Source organism: Anolis carolinensis, chromosome 5 (genome assembly GCF_035594765.1).
Source record: "Anolis carolinensis isolate JA03-04 chromosome 5, rAnoCar3.1.pri, whole genome shotgun sequence".
Lineage (NCBI taxonomy): Eukaryota > Metazoa > Chordata > Lepidosauria > Squamata > Dactyloidae > Anolis > Anolis carolinensis.
The window spans coordinates 46,743,120-46,766,591 of record NC_085845.1 but is presented as its reverse complement, the minus strand read 5'-3'; the positions used below and the strand labels follow the sequence as shown (position 1 = coordinate 46,766,591).

General features: G+C 41.8%; 1 protein-coding gene across 4 annotated transcripts in view; it reads left to right on the top strand.

Annotated features, from left to right (window-relative positions):
• The window catches only part of slc10a7 (solute carrier family 10 member 7), a 183,403-nt gene that overhangs the window by 123,422 nt on the left and 36,509 nt on the right, over positions 1-23,472 (top strand). For all 4 annotated transcript variants that reach the window (XR_010006281.1, XM_062980930.1, XM_062980929.1 and 1 more), the window contains 2 exons: positions 1,696-1,731; positions 9,369-9,452. Coding sequence is in view for 3 of the 4 variants with exons in the window: in XM_062980930.1 (XP_062837000.1) it covers positions 1,696-1,731; positions 9,369-9,452 (120 nt within the window). In the remaining variant the exon portion in view is untranslated. The remainder of the gene's footprint in view (positions 1-1,695; positions 1,732-9,368; positions 9,453-23,472) is intronic.

Sequence of the window (23,472 nt, the reverse complement as noted above, 5' to 3'; positions counted from 1 at the left end):
TATTCCATACAGGCAGTCCCTGAGTTACAAACATCTGACTTACAAATGACTCATAATTAAGAACAGGGGTGAAACAACAGAAAGTGAGAGAAATCTGTACCTCGGAAGGGAAATTTACTCCTGGAAGAGTTATCATGAGGAAAAAGTGTCTCCACTGAAGCTTTCTCACCAATTCTTGTTTCCACAACAAGCCATTTTTTTCAAAATCCAATTATCACAGGGACAGAAAGTGGGGGGGAAAATTTCCAAACTGGGGCACATACAGCAAAACAAACCCCACAGGGGTGTTAACCCTTCCCTATCCTATCCAAAGCTTGTTTGTGTGTGGCTGGAGTTACACTTTAAAATGTACCTGTTCTGACATACAAATAAATTGAACTTAAAAACAAACTTACAGAACCTACTTTTTTCATAACTTGGCGACTGCCTGTGTATGCTTCTAGCCTCACCCTTCTTTACCAGCAACCCTGTGAACAAAGGAGATAAATTCAAAACAGAATAGCAAGTCACAGTAACCCATAGAAAAATGGTTGAGCCATAATTTAAACCCCAATCAGAGAATATGGACCACTTTGAATATTATTCTAAATAAACATTTTTAAGGAAAAACTACAGAATAGCCATTCTGTAATTTAGATATTATGCCTTATTAATGTGGTAGTGAGTGATAGGTACACCACAAACTTAGTTTTGAATCAAAGGGCTATGTAGGGCTTGTGAATTAATATTCACCGAGTAGCAGACTGCTTTTATTAATTTATTATTTGGTATTGAAGTATGAAGCAGTGGGTGAAGTGAGAATTTCCATTTGCTGTTGTGGAGATGATGCTTGTCATGTTATGTCCCAGTTCTAAAACCTCCTCTTAAGCTTTCCATCATTAGACTTAAAAATTGTGTCTTATGCCCAACAATCATCCTTAAGCCTCTTTGCTGTCACTGAAGAAAACAAATCTTTTGCCTTCCTTTGCCTGGGGGATGTGGAGAGCTGAAGTGGTCCTGTGTGACTAAATTAGATGAAAGACTTGCCTTCCCACCACGGAGACACGGAGTCTAATCAAGTGAAATGAGTTTTGAGATCTCAACTCACTTCCTAGGGGATATCAGTTTACATTACAAAATCACACGACACCTAATTCATCATGGTTGATGCAGACTTTACTCAGGAGAGGGCCACAAGTCAGACAATATGATAGTAAGCCACCTGTCCCCTCTGTGGCAGGGGCTGTTTATTAAGACAGTGGAAGGTGTTGGTGGAAGAGGGTCTACAAGGCATTGAGCCTGCATATTTATGGAATACATGGAAAGGGGAAGGGAGTTGTCAAAGTCAGAAGTGGAATGATAGATCGAGAAGAGATTTAATTTCTACTCCTAATTTCAATGGATATAGATCATTCCTCACTCCTTGACCTGCAAATAAGTTTCCTTCTTAACAAGGAATTTAAACAAAGCATTACTTATATCTAGATTATATGAATCCAGTGGATATGTAGCAACCACCAGATTATTGTTCATTAAAGTTCATGCTACAATAGTTTTAAAATATCACAAATCTCTTTGTTTTCACTGACATAATATTACATTGGTTTCTCAAGAAGGTGCCCAAATGTTTTGTTGTAGGATTATGCAACAAGGTCTGATATGATGAAAAGAAAATTGTGTTTTCTACACTAATAATTTTCTCCTTATTTCTTTCAGGGCATTGTCATAACTCCGTTGCTTCTGTTGCTTTTTGTGAGTATCTTAATGTTAATTCTATAATGATATAGTACTAGTGTAGCAGATAGTGAAATATTATTAATTGTATATGGTAAAGAGGTGTTCTTAAAATTCCAGAGTTGATTTATTAACTAATATTTTTGTGGGTTTTTTTAACATTATAGAGTTTTCTTAGGCAAGGAATACTCAAAAGAGTGCTTTTGCCAGCTCTTTCCTCTGAAATACAGCCTATATTTCATGGTATTCATTGGCAGTCTCCTATCCAAGTACTAGCCAAGGCTGACCCTGCTTAACTTCCAAGATCAAACCTCTTAGGATAAAATCAGAAATTTGAAATGCTATTTTCTGCATTTTTGTGCCAAAAGTAATAGTGATGGTATTAATAACGTAATGCATTTTTCATTGGTGAGATAAGGACCTCTGATGTAAATTTGGACTTCTTAGGGAAGACAGAAGAAAGCCCTTTGTTCTTACTCTTTCCCTCTTTTTTACCATCTTCCCATTCCTCTTATGTCCCCATTGCTTCCCATGTCTATTCTTAGTTCTGGTTGAGAAATGTCATGAACAGTATTAGGGGCCCTTATGTTGTAGACGTTTGACTATATCTCATTCCTAGGTGGGAAAGAGATTATAATGAAATCTGGCCATGGTAGTCCATGCCTTAGTTACCTCTAGACTGTATTATTGCAATGCGCTCTACGTGGTGCTGCCCTTGAAGACAGCCCAGAAATTGCAACTGGTCCAGCGCTTGGCAGCCAGGCTTCTAACTGGAGCAAATTACAGGGCACATACAACCCCCTTGTTCAAGGAGCTCCATTGGCTGCCATTCAAGGTGCAGGTTATCACCTACAAAGCCCTAAACAGTTCGGGACCCACCTGCCTTCATGACTGCATTTCCCCCTATGAACCTGCACAGTCTCTTCATTCGTCGGGGGAGGCCCTCCTCTCACTCCCACCACCCTCGCAATCGCGGTTGGTGGGGACGAGGGAGAGGACCTTCTCCGTGGTGGCCCCCCGGCTCTGGAACTCTCTCCCCAGGGAGATTAGGCAGGCCCCTACCCTCTTTACTTTTAGGAAGAGCCTGAAAACTTGGCTCTTCAAACAGGCCTTTGGCAACTGATTTCCATAACGAGGGATCATCCTGTTGCCTATTTTATCTATATAGCACTTTTCACTCTGTTAGCCTGACATATTCTCTCTTGTACGCCTTCCCTAGCATGGTAACGGGACAATTGTTCCTGGTACCTACCTCTTCCCCAATTATAGCTCACACTACTCACACTTTCTTTGGCCCAGTTCTTTTTAGGAGTCAACCCAGGATTTTATCAAATTATGTTTTTTGTATATATGATCTTATTTGTTTCATTGATCTGTTTTTATACTGTTGTGTTTTATATTGTCTGTTTCGCCTGGGCGTGGCCCCATGTAAGCCGCCCCGAGTCCCCTCGGGGAGATGGGGCGGGCTATAAAAATAAAATTATTATTTTTAAATTATTATTATTATTATTATTATTATTATTATTATTATTATTATTATTATTATTATTAGAGAGAGTGCATGGAATAGATTAGTGATGTTTAGGATTAATCTTTCATGATATTTTAAATCAGATTTTAAAATATCCTCTAGAGTAGCAGAAAAGAAGCTTGCTGCATCTTCCCCATGGTTAATCTTCATGTTTCAGGATGGTTATCACCTCTCAGTCTCCTCCAAAATAAACCTATCAATTTCTCTTACCCAATTCCTCATTGGATGGTTTCCATATTCTACCATCTTGGTTACTCTTCTCTGGATACATTCCACCTTCTCAGTATCCTTGTAAAACAGCATTCTCCTTTTACTAAGGTTTATGCTAGACATGTACAACTGATCCTTCAGATTTTTTGGGACTGCAGGGTCTATAATTTCTCATCATTGGCTATGTTACCTAGTGCTGATGGAAATTGTAAGCCCCAAAAAATCACAAAAACCAGCTACCCTGCCTTGTTTATAATGTACTTTCTCTTTTTGAAAACCCACCATATCTACTGTATATGCAAAATGATAGATCTCCCAATTATTAAGCTGTATCTGTGCATTAGAAGAAAAAGAGTAGCTAGATGAAGAGGTGATCTCATTTGGTACTGCATTTGGTTCAGCATTGGTGAAAATATTGTATTGGTTACTAGCTGGAATGGAAAATATATACAGAGATGCTACATAAGCATAAATACAATTCATAACTTTCCTTAATAATGATGGCAATATTATTATAATTTAAAACTTGCTTCCTGGCAAAACCTAGGCCCAGGAGCCATGTCTTTTACTTCTGCTTCCTATTCTGTTCTGCTCTCTCAAACCTCCAAAGTAGCAACAATAATGAGTATATTAATCTAAATGTATGATTTAATAAGACAAGAATTTTCCCCTCAGGATAGCTTTACATTTATTGATCAGAGTTTACATTTTGCCCCAATTTGTACAAAATTAATTCCTGACAGCATTTAATGGTTTGAACCTCTTTATTTTTACACGCTTGTTAATGTAAAATGAGTAATATTAACTAAGTTGTTAAAGAAATGTTGAAGTACACAAAGGGAAGAGTGAATACTTATAATAAATTATACATTTTGCATCAATAATGTAATATCTTAAATGAATGGCATTAAATGGGAGAACTGTATTTTTGAAATGAAAACTGTGACTGAACGTAATATTGGATTGATTCCTTTTAAGAATTTTTTTTCTTTTAACTCCATGATGGACTAAAAATAATTATAATTTTATTTAACAGTATGTATTTTTCAACCACTTTCATTTAGAAATAACTATTCACCAATGTGTCTGAGTATGTTCCTTCTAAAAATGTGTTACCCCCAGTAATACTAAAAACCAACCACATTTTTTTCATATATGAGACTGGATATATTAGAAACCCAAGGAAGGTTTTACCACTTACTGATATGGTAGAAAGTAAAGTAAGGTATAAAGTAAGGTATACTTAAAAACACCATTTGGGGAAAGGTTAAACTGTATTGTGCATACCTAGAGTTAATGAAAGACTGGAGTTTAATTATTTAAATTACTGTTTAAAACACTATTGAAGAAGATCCCATTTAATCAACATTTTAAAAGTAGTAGTAGTACAGACAGCCTTTCACATTTGTTGGGGTTACAGAACCCCCATTAAAGTGGAAAAATGCAAATAAAATTGCTATACTTTAATAATGATGATGATAACAACAACAACAACAACAACAACAACAACAACAACAACAACTTTATACTTACATCTGGCCACCATCTCCCCGAAGGTACTCGGGGTGGCTTATGCACGACACAAGGTACCTAAAAACAACATAAAAGTGAGCACAATATAAAATACAATAAAAGAAAAGATGTGCAACTTATAAAACATCAATTCAGACTCCTCCTCTAACCGTGGCGGTAAATTCCTGGCACCATGTTCAGGCTGTAAACATTGGAATAAAGTAAGTGTGAGCTGCAGTAATGGAGAGAGGGCTTGGGATAAAGTGCAGGATGTGCATTTACTTTGTAGGACAACTGGGGGCTAAATATTCTCAAAGGCTTGATTGAAGAGCCACGTCTTCAAGTCCCTACGAAAGGAGGACAGTGTGGGGGCCTGTCTAATCTCCTTGGGGAGGGAGTTCCAAAGCCGGGGCCACCAAGAAAGCCCTCTCCCTCATCCCCACCAACCGTGCTTGTGACGGTGATGGGATCAAGAGGAGGGCCTCCACAGCATACCTTACAGCCCGTGTTAGTTCATAGGGGGATATAGTCACGAAGATAGGCAGGACCCAAGCTGTTAAGGGCTTTATAAGTGATAACTAGCACTTTGAATTGGGACCGGAAAATTATGGGCAGCCAGTAGAGCTGCTTAACATGAGAGAACATCTCTCTAGGAAGTTCTTGGTCCTTGAGCATCATTCTATGGTCAACTTACAGAGGAGGAACTAGAACTTCATCCAATGGGGCTTGGGAAATTGTGGGGAATTGTCTTCTTTGCAAGTGGAGTCTTCTTTGTGTGGCATTCTGAGATTTTACTTACCTCCATCACATGTGATCGCATTCTCCCAGCTCAACAATCCATTTAGAGGAGACAGAAGGCATCAATCTTAAGACAAATACCATTTCTTTCCATGAGCCCCTATGCTTTCCCTCCCAATCTTCTTAGTCTCAGGGAGACAGGAAGCATCATTCTTAAGACAGGCACAATTTCTCTTAATTGACTCCTTTGCTTTTCCCTCCCAATTGCCTTACTCACAAGGAGACAGGAGGCATCACTTTTAAGACAGATTTTGAAAGAGAAATGGAGCATCAATGCTCGGTAGGAGACTGCCCACAGGAACATGCATTACTCCACGTCACTGAAGCCATTCAGTATGGACAGATTTGATAGATCCCATCCAGGTGTTTCCCCCTGCTTTCTCCCATTTTCATGCACATTGGGAATTCAGAAGATGATTTCTAACTGGCTCCGGTTCCCCCGTTTCCCTACACTTCAGAGACAGTTCACAGACGAAGAAGCACGGGCAAGAGGTGGAAATCCTCCTGCATCATATGATGGGATCTGTATGGCTTCGTCTGTGCATTCTTTTAGAAGAGTGTGGAAATCGTGGGGGGCAGGGGAATCTTGCAACCGATAAGAGCTGACATTGTTTTTCACTATAACCTTAATATCTATTCAGTTATTTTTCCATTGAGGTTGATGTCACCCAATGTGATAACTCATGGATCTCATCCCATAAGTGACCATAAAGAACCTTTAGTAATGTTTTTGTACTAATGTTATTCGTAAATCATAACATCCGTTTATCATTGACTATAATGACAAAATCAGCAACTATTAAAAAAAAACAGCAGCAATGAAATAAGAGCATGTGTAAACAAAACCATGTGATTCGAAGCCTTATTGTAATTGGGCAATAATGATAGCTCAGACTGGAATGCATGCACATTAGAAATATTCAAAAAGTAAATTAGCATAGTTTTCACCTTGTTGGTATATCTTAGGAAGAATATTTTGTGGTTATAGCTATCCACATTGTATGTGTGTGTGAACAAAAATCTTGGAGGCAGTCATTTCGGTGTCGCTCCTCTTGATGGAATTACTCCAATATAATCCTCACTCCCCACACACATTCTAGTGATAGCTTTGCCCAGAATGGAAATAGATTAACCTGGTTTTGTCCTGTAATACTTAATGCAATGGTACTTTATAGGAGCCATTTTGAATAAATTCTCTTCCATTTGCTTCACCTAGACGTGAATGTAAATTATTTCCAAATGACATTTTGATGATTGATGAATTTGGGAGGGCATTTCTCTGAATTTTTCTTTGCAATGTTTGTTTTCCCTTCAATTAAGCTGCCTTCAGTAGCAGAGTCATTAACGCCCATGACTTTCTTTTAGAGAATATGCTACCATTTTGTTTTCCCCAGAATACCGCAAAATATAATTTCAAAGCATTGTGGGGCTGAAGGTAGGGAGTGGCACCTACTGCAAAAAGTTTCTCAGAGTCGCTTTGTGGGCTGCAACTTCCTGATTCTAAAAGCTGTAGGTCCAAAAAATAATTTGCTTTGGAACAGGATTGCTTTAGAGATATTGTTGAGCAAGTAGACTACTGAAAGAGATGCCATAGAAATATTGCAGCATGAAACAGCAAACAAAAAAAAGACTACTGCTAACAATCATTAACCAATCTGAGAAAGGGATTTGATCCATACCTTCTGAAAAACTTACAGAAATTGAGCTCTATTTGGGAGGGCAAATAATTGCTGTCTGGCTCCATATTTAGCTAGAATAAAACCTTTTTCAATCAACCCAACTTTCTACTCCTCAGTCATGCTATGATACAATAGAATCTTGAAGAAATTTGTATTAATATAAATATAGATAAAGCTCACATAGCTAAAAGTAGATAGAAAGCAAAACAATGGTACTGACTAAACATCAGTAAAATGTCATGCTGAAAAGCTTTTTCTCTTTTAAAAAAATCACTAATCTCTGTGTATGTGCCATCTACTGCTTTGCTATTTGCTGTTCTGTGTAATATATCCCAGCTTTTATAGACATTTTCTGCTTCCTCAGCTTATTTCTTCTTTTTGATAGTGTTCAGTCACTTTTCTTCAAGTTCTTTACATTCTATCAATCAGTTTGACAGTAATAACATTAACTGTGGTATTTTGCACTATTCTTGGAATGAAGACTTAGCTGTGTTTGATTGCATGAAGTCGAAAGGAAGATGAAAAGATGGAGAGGGAAAGATGAGTCAGTCAACATTTAGCACAATGTTTTAGGATTTGCCTGTTTTGAGCTTAGTGTTACATTTGTAAAATGTACAAAGAAATCATTCCAAAAGTCATTTCTAATCTTCTTGCAAGGGTAAATGCTTAGTAAGCAGTTGATGGTGCATTATTCAAAATGTATTTGTAGCATTATATCTTATTTCTTTCTGCGTATGCCTTTTGCTTTTCTGTTCTGAAGAGAGTTACAAGATTTCTATCAAGGAAGAAATCACACAAGCCAGCAGGATCAGATGTTAAACCTATGAATACTTCATAAAAATATATTTGTTAGGTTACTGTTTGTAATTTAATTATTATGTTTGTTAGCTACTTTCCTAGTTAAAGATAACCCATGAGCCTTTGAACAGCCACAAAAAATTGCAGGAATTACTAGTTCACGGCACTAAGAAGAATTTGAGTATCTTTGAAAATACTTTTTTAAAAAACATTTTCTGACAGGAGGTAAATGAGTGATTCCCAACCTGTGGTCCGTAGACCACCTGTAATCCCCAAGAACTAAAATATGGTCCCCGGCCTTACTGTTACTGCACCGTTGCAGTAACAGTGAGAGCAACTGGTCTCACGAAACCCTCTTATAGTGCTGAGGCAACTGGCATGTTGGGAGGAAAGAGGTTGACTACCCACAAAAGATGCGACAACAAGCCTCCTGGCTGCTGCTTCTCCTCCTCCTCTCTCCCCCAGAGCGGAGACATTCCATGTGGTGCCTGGAAGTGGTGGCACCTTTGTGTTTTTGTTTTTAAGCCTATTCCTTGGGTTATTTGGGGTGTTGATTCAGAAAATTGCATTGGGTAAACCACATCAGCTCTACATTATTAAATATGGTTTTCCGTGGGTGAGCAGATGGTGACTACTGGACGGCATATGTTCTGTATCAGAAACTAGAGCTGATGTGGTCTATCCAATGTACTTTTCTGAACCAGAACTCCAGATAACCAAATTGAATCTAATCTAATCTAAACCAAAAACTGATTCATAACCCTTTTGATACTAACATTGGAGAGTGGTCCCTGGTGAAGTGATCCCTGGTTAAAAAAAAAATGGGAACCACTGAGCTAAATAGAGAAGAAAGAGATTTGGTCTCCTAGAAGGGAGATCCATACGTGGTCACTTATACAGATCTTGGGAAATTGCCTTGTGAAAATGACTGGATACAATTAAATATTTCCAAGAATATCCCCAAAGTAGTTCGTTACATCTGTAGTTAATATTTTCTCAACAGCTCCTAAAATAGTTACTTACCATTATTTAAAATGGGGAAAAACAATGGAAAACACTGTTGTTGAAAATAGTTCATTAGTAAGTAAAATTCCATGCTAAATTTGCCCATTCTTGTTCTCTTCCAGCTTGGATCCTCATCATCTGTGCCTTTTTCATCAATATTCTCCCAGCTGTTCATGACTGTTGTTGTTCCACTCATAATTGGACAGGTATGTTTTTAAGATATATATTTCCAATATTTCAGTTATCTTGTCGGTGAGCTGCGAAAGAGAGGAATCTGTCCCTTTGGAAGATGCCTCTTGATAGGGAAGTTTTAATAATAATAGGGGGATGACACCATACTTCTCCCTGAAGCCACATTATTTTTATTAAGACTGAGCAGCTGTCCCTCGCTCCCATCAAACATAGGTTTTTACATATCAGAAACAGATATGTAAACATAAATTAGGAAAGAAAAAGATATTCCAGACTCAAAGGGGAGAATTGGGCTTGCTTTAAACAGTGAAAACATCAGAAAGGCATATGTGTGTGCTGTTTTTGAAAGTCCTCCTCCAATTTTTTTTCAAGTATAGTCTAATTAAAAATATACACATTCAGAATATGGCTCTTATTAATCTTCCATTTGATACTGAAACGCCTGTGAGCTAGATCTAAAGGTATATTCATTCTGGATAAAGCTGTCTTGAGTATATATCTCTATATACTCTAAATGGGGTTGCTTTTAAAGATGGTCTGGAAGCTTCAAATAGTCCAACGAGCGGCAGCCAGGTTTCTAACTGGAACGGCAGACAGGGAGCACACAATCCCTCTGTTACGTCAGCTCCACTGGCGGTCAATTTGCTACCGGACCCAATTCAAAGTGCCGCCTATAAAGCCCTAAACGGTTCTGGTCCAACTTATTTGTCCTAACGCATCTCGTTCCATGAGCCTACAAGAGCTTTGAGATCAGCTGGGGAGGCCCTGCTCTCAGTTCTAATTTCTTCGCAGGCTCATTTGGTGGGGACGAGAGACAGGGCCTTCTCAGTGGTGGCCCCTTGGCTGTGAAACTCCCTCTCTACTGATATCAGGCAGGCCCCATCCCTCCAGGTTTTTAGAAAAAAAGTAAGACCTGGCTTTTTATGCAGGCGTTTGGTGAATAGGGAACTATGGAATGAGACTTTAACAACTTGAATAATGGACTGTGGGATTTTGGGAAGACCAGGATCCCTCAGCTCTTTGTGTAGCATTTTGTGAAGCCCAGAGAAACTGCTGTGAAAAGGAAAGGGTGGTAGTGAAGTAATAAGTCATTTTTGACATTTTCAAGCAAAGGATCAAGTAGCTTCTAATTAGCCAAAGGAGAGATAACAATTTTGTTTCTAGCTCTGTGTTCTTGGAGCTGAGAGGGCACAATTTTGCTTTACAGAATATTTAATGTATGTAATTTTAAAGCATTCCCAATACAGATAAGGAAACTAGTATTGAAAACCAGTATGAAAAGTTGGCTTTAGAGCAATATTGAACAAGCTCTAATTTTTTCCATTCCCAAGACCTCTGGGAGTAGCACCAACATGGAAATGACCAGCACTTGGAGAGGGTGGATCCATATTTGTTTTTGGGGTAAAGCATCATGGATGTTGGCTAAAACAAAGTGTGCAGTGCCACCTTGTTTTATAGGAGCATCCATCCCCAATAGGCACAATGTTTTGCTTTTTTTAAGAAAAAAAAGAGAGACCTCAAAATGGCCTGGAGGACAGACAAGCCATCAAGCAGACTTTGTCTGACTCTCCTTTTGAGAGACACAAAAGGTCCCTTGAAGAAGATCATCTTACTTCTTTTTTTGTATTTTATGTATGTTTACAGTTCCATTACAGTTCAGCATCATTTTTACAAATTCTTTCTTTTACTGTGTGACCCTGATGAATGAGAGATCATATGGTAAAAATAATGGGCACAGTTCCAAAATATTCACCCAGATTTTGCTGACTAATGGGGATCACTGAAGACAAACAAAGTCTTCTTATTACCTTTACTCTGGATGGAGGACACGGAGCAGGGAATGTGTCTCGGTTTAAAAGATATAAATTTCTAAATGGCTTGGGACCTTAATACTTGGACGTATCCACCCTCCACGAGTCCCGCCCCCTCTTCCGAGTCCTCCACGTTTCCCGGCATGGCCGGCTGGAGCGGCGGCAGAAGAGGAGTCTGCCCGCCTCTTCCAGGCTCTTCTGCCACTGCTGCCGACTGCCCTCCCTAGCTCACTCACCAAGCGGAGCAGCATTCCTTCTTCCCTGGCAGAAGCAGCCAGAGCCACATGGCAGGGTCGAAGCAAGGGGTGTGATGAGTCATGGGCCATGTAGTCCCATTCATGGCACTGTAGTCCCAGATGAAGAGGAGAACTTGGGTTTTTCACCGTCTCAGTCAGAATTGGAACCTTCCCAGCCAGATTTGGGAACCTTGCACCTGCAAGAGATTTGTCTTCCAGAAGTCTGTCAAACAAGCCCTGAGCCTAAATCTCCTGTGTTTTCTCGCCACGAGTTTTGTAAACAACAGAGAGGAGTTCAAGCGGCCTCTCGCAGGAGTGCTAGGATAGCTGCTAAGAATTTAGCTGATTAAGCCTGTTTTCCATGAGAAACTTTAAGGAGTCATGCATCTGGACTCAGAGATTAGCTTTCGTTTCTGGTTCCCCAGTGAACTGTTCTTTGGTGGGAAAACTAGACCCTATTTAGGTGTTTTACCCACAAAGGGATCTTGCGGAGTCAATTCGTCAGCTACTGGAGTAAGTTGTGTGTGGACAGCGCGCTCCGTTTCCAAGCCTCGTTCCTGTTTCAAGCCTTGTTCCTGATTCCAAGCCTTCGCTCCCGTTTCCAAGCCTTCGTTCCCGTTTCCAGCCTTGTTTACCTCCACGGACCTTGCCTTGTTTTCCAGGACTCAGCCTTGCCTTGTTTTCCGGATTTTGCCAAGTAATTCCACGGATCTTGTTCTCGCTCCTCGTTCCTTGTTGCCTTGTATCAAGCCTCGTTTCAAGTATTTCCTAGCCTTGCTCAAGTTCATGGACTAAAGGACCTTGTCATCTCCCCTCACTTTGCCTGGCAAAGTGAGTGTTTCGGTTATTGGATTACAACTTTGGACCTTAATATTTCTTATTGGACATTGTTTTCTTGGACTAATTTTGACCTTTCCTGAAAGGTCTACTTCTGGACTATTTCATACACTTGCTTTTATTAACTTTATATATTTCCTTAATAAAGATATTAGATAGATTCTGGCCTCTGTGTATGGTTATTGGTGCTCTGCAGCCTGGGTCGTGACAGTTTGACTCCGCCACCCTAAGCACCAATTAACCTAGGCCAGAATGTCTACCGGAGCCGGACCGGGAGGCCAGCCACTCAGCTACACCATCGACAAGGAGGAAGTGGACCGCATCCGTGATAAGCTCAATGCGCAGGAGGGAGAAATAAAGGGATTGAAGGAACGCGGAATCCGTCTCCCGGCCCTGGCGTTGCCAACCAAGTTTTCTGGAGAAGCTTCTAAGGTTCATGTTTTCCGTCGCCAATGCCAGGCTTATCTAGAGGCCCGCAATGCCGAGTTTCCCCAAGAAGACATCAAAGTGGCGTGGATCTACAGCCTTTTAGACGGGCCAGCGGCCAACTGGGCGACGGCACTGTTCGACCAAGTTTCCCCACACCTAAGATCAGCGCAACACTTCTTGGATCACATTAAGGCGACTTGGGGGATCGAAGACAATTTGGAGGCAGCCGGCCATAAACTCCGGCGCCTCTCTCAGGGGGACAGACCCTTGTCCCAGTACATAGCCGAGTTCCGAGTGCTGGCCCACAGCACCGGATGGAATGATATAGCCCTCAGAGGACAATTTCGGGAGGGTCTCAACATCGAGATGTTGGAGGAAATTTCCAAGGTGGATCCCCCCCACTCTCTTGAAGCACTCATTGATCAATGTTTACGAGCTGAAGTCATGCTTGCCAACAGAAAACAATGGGTCCGAGGCCAGAGCGGTAGAGCTGGGGTGAAACCTCCCGCTCCCACCAGCGTCCAGCCGCGTCCAGTATGGAGACCCCCACCACCAGCCCCACACCCCAGGGGGAGCGAGGAGGTGCCGATGCAGTTGGGCAATGTGCGTCCCAGGTTAGATGCCGCCGAGAAGGCCCGCCGCCAACGCCTAAATCTCTGTTGGTACTGCGGAAACGGGGGCCACTTCGCCAGAGAGTGCCCAGCCAAAGGGAAGCCCGCCGCCCGTCTGGCGGCGGCGTCCTCCACGGAGACGAAGACGTCTGAGGCGGCTGGCGCACAGCCGGCGGGGGAAGCCAGCGACCGGGCGTAGAGAGGCTCGCCAACCCGGTCAAAAAACCCACTCAAGAGCCGCCAACCGGGGTCCTATTTCTTCTAGTGGTTACCTTGTGGTCAGCAAAAAAGGGGCCAGTCATGGTCCATGCCATGATAGACTCAGGAGCCACAAACAATTTCATTGATAGAGAGTATGCCGACTCTCTGGGATTACAATACCATGACTTCAAGAATGCCCGTGTGGTGCAAGCCATCGATGGCCGCCCCCTCAAGACGGGTCCCGTAAGCCAGTGGTCGGAACCCACCAGAATGTGGATAAGGGAACATATGGAAGAGATTTCCTTCTTTGTTACCGAGGTTCCCCATTTCCCTGTGATTTTGGGAATTCCATGGCTGACACTTCACGACCCAAGCATCTCCTGGTCCAACAGAGAACTGCAGTTTGCTTCAAAATATTGCCAAAACCATTGCCTTGTAGCCAAGGTCTGCCATGCCACAGACACTGAACCCATTATCACCTTGCCCAAGAAGTACTCAGAATATTGGGATGTATTCAATGAAAAAGAGGCCGAGAGATTACCCCCACATAGACCTTATGACTGTGCCATTGACTTGGTGGAGGGGGCCCCGATCCCGCGAGGACATCTCTACTCCCTGACTGAACCGGAGCAAGAAGCTCTCAGGGAGTTTATAGAGTCAAACCTTTGCAAGGGATTCATCAGACCCTCTCAATCCCCAGCCGCTTCCCCAGTGATGTTTGTGAAAAAGAAATCAGGGGAATTACGCTTGGTGGTGGACTATAGAGCATTGAACAATATCACTAAGCGGAACAGCTATCCCCTGCCCTTAATCTCGGACCTACTAGACCGACTTCGAGGAGCCAAGGTCTACACCAAGCTGGATCTTCGGGGGGCGTATAATCTAGTTCGCATCAGAGAAGGGGACGAGTGGAAGACCGCCTTCCAGACTAAATTCGGATTATTCGAGTCCCGAGTTATGAATTATGGATTATGTGGAGCTCCCGCAACGTTCCAACATTTTGTCAATGACATCTTTCAGGATTATCTAGATCGGTTCTTGATCATCTACCTGGACGATTTTTTGGTGTTTTCTAGATCACAATCAGAACATGAGAACCACGTCAGAATGGTGTTACAACGATTGCGGGATCATGGACTTTATGCCAAGCTGGAAAAATGTGCTTTTGATCTACAAGAGGTAGATTTCCTGGGGTACCGCGTCTCGCCACTAGGGCTCTCCATGGACCCGGCAAAGGTTTCAGCAGTATTGGAATGGCGGGCGCCCACCAACAAGAAAGAGGTGCAACGATTCTTGGGGTTCGCGAACTACTATCGCAAGTTCATTCCAGACTTTGCCCGCTGGTCTGACCCAATCACCAGCTGCATCCGTGGGAAACAGCCCTTCCGCTGGACAGATCAAGCAGAGAAAGGGTTCCAGCAACTAAAGAAATTATTCACGTCCCAGCCAATCCTTCAGCATCCAGATCCTGAAACCCTTTTTGTCGTGCAGGCGGACGCCTCCGATGTGGCAATTGGGGCTGTACTCCTACAACCGGTGGGAGATCATCTTCATCCTTGTGCCTTTTATTCCCGTCAATTGACCGCACCAGAGAGAAACTACACCATTTGGGAAAAGGAACTATTGGCCATAAAGGCAGCCTTTGAAACTTGGAGACATTGGTTAGAAGGGGCCAAATTTCCCATTGAAGTCCATACTGATCATCGGAATCTAGAGCATCTAAGAACTGCCCGCAAGCTAAATCAGAGGCAACAACGCTGGGCTTTATTCTTTGAACGTTTTACTTCCAAATTCATTATGTAACCCCAGCCAGACCAAGCAAGCAGATGCTCTGTCACGAAAACCGGAATACGCTGCAGGGCGCAAGGAGACCTTTGAATCTCAGCTGCTACAACCCGAGAACTTTGCCACGCTCACAGTGGGAAACACCAAATCCACTCCCATTGAATCAACTCCCTCTACTCCAGGGCCCCTTGGTGCTCAGGAAATCAGGGCCAGCCAGCAAGTAGATGCCTGGGCACAGGACCAACTTCGCCAAGGACTACATTTTCCCTTTTCGCTTAAGGATGGGCTACTTTGCTATAGAAATCATGTTTACATCCCCCCAGGACCGGGCAGAGAAAAGGCACTTCGTCTGTGTCATGACTGCAAGCCAGCAGGGCATTTCGGACTATTCAAAACTATGCATTTGATCCTAAGAGATTTCTGGTGGCCCAAGATCCGCAAGGATGTGGAAAAATATGTCAACACCTGCCCAGTATGCCAGCGCTCCAAGACAAGAAGGGAGAAGGGAGAAGGGGGCTTCTGCATCCCCTCCCTACCCCATCCCACCCATGGGAAATAATCTCTGCGGATTTTATCACTGATCTACCACCTTCCTGTGGATTCACCACAATCCTAGTGGTGGTGGACCTTTTCACCAAGTTAGCCCATTTCATTCCCTGTGAAGGCCTTCCCACGGCCAAAGAGACTGCAGATCTATTCCTCCAACATGTTTTCAGATTGCATGGATTGCCCAAGAGTTTGGTCACAGACCGTGGGTCCCAATTCACCTCTCGTTTCTGGAAAGCACTACAAAAACTATTGGGCATAGACTCTCGTTTATCTTCGGCTCATCATCCCCAAACAGATGGGCAAACTGAGCGCACCAATGCCACTTTGGAACAATACCTTCGCTGTTATGTGAACTACCAACAGGACAATTGGGCTTCCCTGTTATCGTTGTCAGAGTTTGCCTACAACAATGGGGTCCAGGCTTCTACTAAAGAAACCCCGTTCTTTGCAAACTACGGCTTCCATCCACGTTTCTTTCCTCCTGTCATTGAAACCTCAGAAGTTCCCGCAGCAGAGGACTGGCTGCAGGAACTCACAGCGGTGCAACAACTCTTGCTCCAGCAACTAGACCAAGCCAAGGAGGACTATAAACGTCACGCGGACAAACATCGCCAGCCGGGCCCCGAAATCAAGGTAGGAGACCGGGTTCTTCTGTCCACTCGCTTTTTGCCCTCCCATCGCCCTTGCCGGAAGTTAGATGCCCGTTTCATTGGCCCCCATCCAGTGGTGGCGCAACTTAACCCAGTGACTTTCAAACTCCAACATCCGCGCTCAATGCGCATTCATCCAGTGTTCCATCGCTCCCTACTCCTTCCGGCGGATGGTGTGCGCCCTGATACAGACCGGCCGGCCCCCCCTCCTGTTTGGGTAGATGGAGAGGAGGAGTTTGAGGTTCAGGACATTTTGGATTCTCGCTTTCACCGCCGCCGCCTACAATATCTCATTGACTGGGTGGGTTTTGGCCCCGAGGAACGCTCTTGGGAAGACGCTTCCACAGTCCATGCTCCTGATCTAACCCGCCGCTTCCATCAGACCTATCCCGCCAAGCCGCGGCCTCGCGTCTCGGGGAGAGAGTCCCAGTTTGAGAGGGGGCTTGAGGAGGGGGATAGTGTGATGAGTCATGGGCCATGTAGTCCCATTCATGGCACTGTAGTCCCAGATGAAGAGGAGAACTTGGGTTTTTCACCGTCTCAGTCAGAATTGGAACCTTCCCAGCCAGATTTGGGAACCTTGCACCTGCAAGAGATTTGTCTTCCAGAAGTCTGTCAAACAAGCCCTGAGCCTAAATCTCCTGTGTTTTCTCGCCACGAGTTTTGTAAACAACAGAGAGGAGTTCAAGCGGCCTCTCGCAGGAGTGCTAGGATAGCTGCTAAGAATTTAGCTGATTAAGCCTGTTTTCCATGAGAAACTTTAAGGAGTCATGCATCTGGACTCAGAGATTAGCTTTCGTTTCTGGTTCCCCAGTGAACTGTTCTTTGGTGGGAAAACTAGACCCTATTTAGGTGTTTTACCCACAAAGGGATCTTGCGGAGTCAATTCGTCAGCTACTGGAGTAAGTTGTGTGTGGACAGCGCGCTCCGTTTCCAAGCCTCGTTCCTGTTTCAAGCCTTGTTCCTGATTCCAAGCCTTCGCTCCCGTTTCCAAGCCTTCGTTCCCGTTTCCAGCCTTGTTTACCTCCACGGACCTTGCCTTGTTTTCCAGGACTCAGCCTTGCCTTGTTTTCCGGATTTTGCCAAGTAATTCCACGGATCTTGTTCTCGCTCCTCGTTCCTTGTTGCCTTGTATCAAGCCTCGTTTCAAGTATTTCCTAGCCTTGCTCAAGTTCATGGACTAAAGGACCTTGTCATCTCCCCTCACTTTGCCTGGCAAAGTGAGTGTTTCGGTTATTGGATTACAACTTTGGACCTTAATATTTCTTATTGGACATTGTTTTCTTGGACTAATTTTGACCTTTCCTGAAAGGTCTACTTCTGGACTATTTCATACACTTGCTTTTATTAACTTTATATATTTCCTTAATAAAGATATTAGATAGATTCTGGCCTCTGTGTATGGTTATTGGTGCTCTGCAGCCTGGGTCGTGACAAGGGGGCAGCCTTGAGGAGGAGAACAAGCAGCAATGGGGTAAATAAAATAATGTATAAATATTAAAATTAAAATAGTGTCCCTATTTCGTGGATGGTCCTGAAATGTAAACCCCACGATAAGTGAGAGAACACTGTACACAGTCTGTTCTAGCTAGATAAGTGTACACCGTTGGTTTAGAGCAGTAGTTTCCAGCCTTTGGGCCTCCAGGTGTTTTGGACTTCAGCTCCCACAGTTCCTAATAGCTGGTAGGCTGGCTGAGATTTCTGGGAGTTGAAGTCCAAAACACCTGGAGGCCCAAAGGTTGTAATCCACTGATTTATGAAGACACTTAGCTGTAATGACAGGAAAGCTAACTTTTATTGAGTTGCGCTAAGATCCTCGTCTGTCTTGTTGAGTTGCTTTCAATAACTGTATTAGACTAATGTTTTTAAATGTGTTTATTTATTTCTTACTGTAAATCTGTTTTTATAAGCTATTGTTTTATATAGATAGATAGATAGATAGATAGATAGATAGATAGATAGATAGATAGATAGATAGATAGATTTGTATTGTCTTTTATATAATGTTGTGAGCCACTTTGGGTCCCATTTAGGGAGAAAAGCGGAATAGAAATAAAGATTTATTATTATTGTTGTTGTTGTATTGTTATTATTATTAGGGAATAATAAATGACTTAATGCTGTTAGACTATTGTTTTGTCTAGCCCAACCCAATCCTATCTACTTTTGACTGGGAGATGTCTTCTAGGATTTCAGAAAGGAGTCTATCACAACCCTATTTCAAAATGCCAATTGGTAAACCAAATCTGTTATGCTTTCTTTGTACCTAAGGTATAACTTTTGCTCCTATGTTATCTCTCAGTTGTCCCATCTGGAAAATAGTTTTGTGCTTTTTCTGGATTTGGGAACAATTTTTATAGAGAGTGAAAAATATTTGAAATAATGCTTCCTGTTTTGGCTCAGCACTAGATAAATTACAGCATGAAAGTTCTTTAAAAATATTCACGTAGGGGAGGCTTTTCTGTGGAATTGTTTTAATCTTTTATATTATTTCAGTGCAGGATAGATCTAGGTTACACTGTGTTCATTGATGATTGTTGATGCCATTTATTCATGAGCCAACAGAGATATGTTGGGATATTTTTTTATAGTTTGTACCTTGTGTGGCAAAATAATCCTGGTTTCATACATCTCTAATTCACATTGCCTTATTTTTAAAAAATATTGTGAGTCTGGACAAAGTTTGTGCTCTCCTTGTTTGCATTGTCTCCTTTTAACATAGAAGTGACAGGTAACAGAAAAACGAATAGCATGGCAAGATCGCTCTTCCCTTTTCTGCTGTCCTTCTCCTTTCTCTAGACTTAAGTGCTTGTGACAGACTTTTATTTTATGTTTTATTTTAAAGAGTGATTTATGATTAAAACTTAATGAAATAGAATTTTCACAGTGCTTTTATTATATTCTACCAGTTTGAACATATTTCAAAGCCGCACACCAAAACCCACTGTTCTCTATGAATAAATAATAAAAGCCATGGCTGTACATTATCATTCATGCATTCTCTAGTTGTCCATTGGTGATTTGTTTGCCATCCTGAAGTGGATGCCTTATATTAAATGGTCCTTAACTAAAACCAAAATTACTTATTACAATCGTACTCATTTAAAATATAAATATTTAGGCAGAACAACCAAGTTAAGCTGTACTGATTGGAAAGGGGAATGGATTCACTACCCAATCAACTTCATTGAGCTGTTCTATGCAGATACAACATTTCCGCAAATGGACTGTGGAAGTAAATTTTACAAATGTCCTATAGGGAGCCCCATGCATTAACCCCCAAGTTGTAAAGCAATCAGCATTAAATACGTATATGGAAAGGTTATTTTTAAGGTGGTATGATGTTATTTAATGCCTACAGGAAAGCTAGAAGTCATGTGTGAGTTTCTTTGTTGGCATAAGGGGTGCTGTGATAATGTTCTTGAAATTAGTCATTATTACACTTGTAGCTCTTAGCCAATGCTTCAAAGCCCTGATAGGTTACCCATGACCCCCATTACATTATTTGTACATCCTCTGAGGATCCCATGACACGTTTTTGTCATCGCAACACAACCACCATTTGGGCAAATTCTGCAATGACAAAAGATCAGCTATAAATGCCACTTTTTCAGAGCCATTGCTTCATTTTCCATTCTCACTTGAGAAGGGAAAGCAATGTATAAATTCTTAAAGGGAGATTAAATAATCAAATAACAGAATTAAAGATAGCAATTCGTGCACATGTTGTTGTGAATAAATACTATTTAACTCAATGGGATTGCTTTTGACTATAGATGTGTAGGATTACTATCAATATCAGCTCTATTTAAGCATTCAGTGTTTGTGCTGTTAGAATTATGTGAGGATCAGTCGAGGTGTCTCGACTCTAACCCAGACTCTTAAATTCCTGATGGCTAGTGGAATTATAGTCCAAAATGTTCTGTTTTAACCTTCCAACATGATTGTTTAATGATTTAATGATGAGTTTATGCAGAGCCCTGGTGGCGAAGTGTGTTAAAGCACTGAGCTGCTGAACTTGCAGACCGAAAGGTCGCAAGTTCAAATCCCGGGAGTAAGCGCCCGCTGTTAGCTCCAGCTTCTGCCAACCTAGCAGTTCAAAAACATGCCAATGTAGGTAGATCAATAGGTACCGCTCCAGTGGGAAGGTAACGACGCTCCATGCAGTCATGCTGGACAAATGACCTTGGAGGTGTCTACCGACAATGCCGGATCCTCGGCTTAGAAATGGAGATGAGCACCAACCCCCAGAGTCAGACATGACTGGACTTAACGTCAGGGGAAACCGTTATCTTTACCTTATGCAATTACATCTTGGCCCGAATTTGAGACCTTCTCGAAAATGTCAGCTGAAGGAAAAGAGGAATGGTAGATCCAAGACTGAATAGATGGGACAACAAGCCTGGCACTCACCCTCTGCATCTGTGATTCTTAACATTTGGACCTCCACTTACAGAAGCCCTGGACATAGACTATTCTGACTGTGGTTTCTTTGAGTCAAGTCCAAAACACCTGGAGAACCAAAGGTTGTGAACCACTTGGATACTCAAACTGAGCTACAATTTGACACTTAAAAGAAAATAAAAGCACAGCTATTCTTAAGAAACGTTTTTGACTCAGATATATTTATAACTTTAATCCGTATAAAAGTGGTCCTGTTTATTGCTAAACTTCAGCTGAATTTCAGGAAGAAGCAGTAATCTTCTGGGAGACCAACACTGCTGAAAAGCTGTTTGAAAAAATTGAGATGACAGATTAACAGCATGCATGCCATAGTTCACTCTTATCTGACACTTGACTTTAACTACAGGCAGATGAATTCTCGATAGGAAGGTAAACAAAGAAAAATATAATGTAGTGCACCCTAAAACTGTCATAAAAGATTTTCTTTGTGGTGTTCTATTGCAGCATTTTTAACGTTAAGGAAACTAAGGCTTTAAAATTGTCCTCAAATTATTCAGTGATTTTCAGCAATGGGCAAAAGCATGGTACTTCTCAGCTAAAGCCAAGTAGACAAGGGCATTCTGCTGTGTGTCACAATTATTCCTAATGTGAATTATAATTGATAAAAAGACATGGCTATAATATATACTATTTTCAGTTATAGTACTGTATGTACTCATTTATAAGTTGACCTCATATAACCATAGAGGCAGGTTGGGAGACAAAATTAAGAATTTTGTATTATTCTTCGCAGATTTGGAATCTCTAGATCAGTGATTCCCAACCCTTGGGCCTCCAGGTGTTCCCAGTTCCTAACAGCTGGTAAGATGGCTGGGATTTCTATGAGATGAAGTCCAAAACACCTGGAAGCCCAAAGGTTGGGAACCACTGCTCTGGATCCTCCAACATGACTCTGTGGTCACCTTCTGTCATAGAGTTGTGCTGGAGGACCTAGAGGTTTTCAGAGAGAACATTTCTCAAGCATTTGTAGAACCTCCAGCTTGATTCTGTGTTCAGATACTGGCAAGTTGTGGGGGGGTTGTTTTTAAAATTGTGTTTATTCCACTTTGGCTGGGATCCTGCCCTCAAACTCCAGTGAATGTGGAATACTGACTGTAGTTATAAAGCCAGATCTTTGCAAGGCCTATAATCTAACAAACCCAGAAACCTTCTAGGCTATCCAGCTCTATGCTGCCATTAAATCCATTTATCATTGTAGCTGAATTTCTATGACTTCCATGAACCTCTATTTCAGTGGTTCTCAACCTGTGAGTTCCCAGATGTTTTGGCCTACAACTCTCTATCCAGTGTAACATACATAGGTTTTCAGAAAGCCTTGGTATACAAGAGAAGGTGCTTGCATACACCAAAGGAGGTCCATGGGTCCTGGCCTTAGTCCAGTGGTTCTCAACCTGGGGTCCCCCGGTGTTTTTGGCCTACAACTCCCAGAAACTCCAGAAGTTTACCAGTTGTTGGGATTTCTGGGAGTCGAAGGCCAAAACATCTGGGGACTCACAGGTTGAGAACCACTGCTCTGTTTATAGAGTCAGCATTTGTTTTGTAGGAACAACCTGATATTTTATGGAGAAAAGAGAATTGGAAGTTTTCTCATGGAAGTATTCTAGACTGAATTCAAACTGTCCCTCCATCATGTTGGATTATTACTAAAATCAATTAATATACATATGTAATAACATAGTATTCTACAGTCCTCACACTCAGAACTACATAAGTATAGAGTACCACGTCAGACCATCAGAGAAATCTCTCCATCTGTGTTTTCAAATAAACCTTTTTAAAAAATAGCTGAAATACACATACGCCAGTGTTCTCTTGTACAGTGTTCCCTCACTTATCGCTGGGGTTAGGTTCCAGGACCACCCGCAATAAGTGAAAATCCGCAAAGTAGGGATACTATATTTATTTTAATATTTATACATTATTTTAGTAGTTATACACTATTTTAAGTCTTTATCAAACAATTGTGTGCTGATAAATCACCTCCTTCTCCCCCCGTTGCCGCTTGGGCTTCTTTTCTCTCCCTTTGGCTTCTCATCCCTCCCTTCCTTAGGCTGTAAATTGTATTTTTTATGATTTATAATACTCTTTTAGAGTCTATTGAAAAACCGCAAAATAGCGAATCCGCGAAAAGTGAATCGCGAAGTAGTGAGGGAACACTGTACATGTTTTAACGCTTATGTAGTTGTGACTAGATAAAGGATGCACTATAGTATCATTTCTATATGCTGTGGGCCTAACGGTTATATCTGTAATGTCAACAGCTGTGTGTGCATGTTTATTTTATCCTACTACCGAAACCACCAGTGCAGTTATCTGTACTGCTGTAATTTTAATATAAGTAGACAGTATTGCAGGCTTACCAATAAAACAAGCTTTCGGTTCAGTAAAGATAACTTTACATCCAGAAAATCAAAAGGTCTTTGCTGCATGTTGTGTATGTCTCTGTGTTGGCCTTTTATTT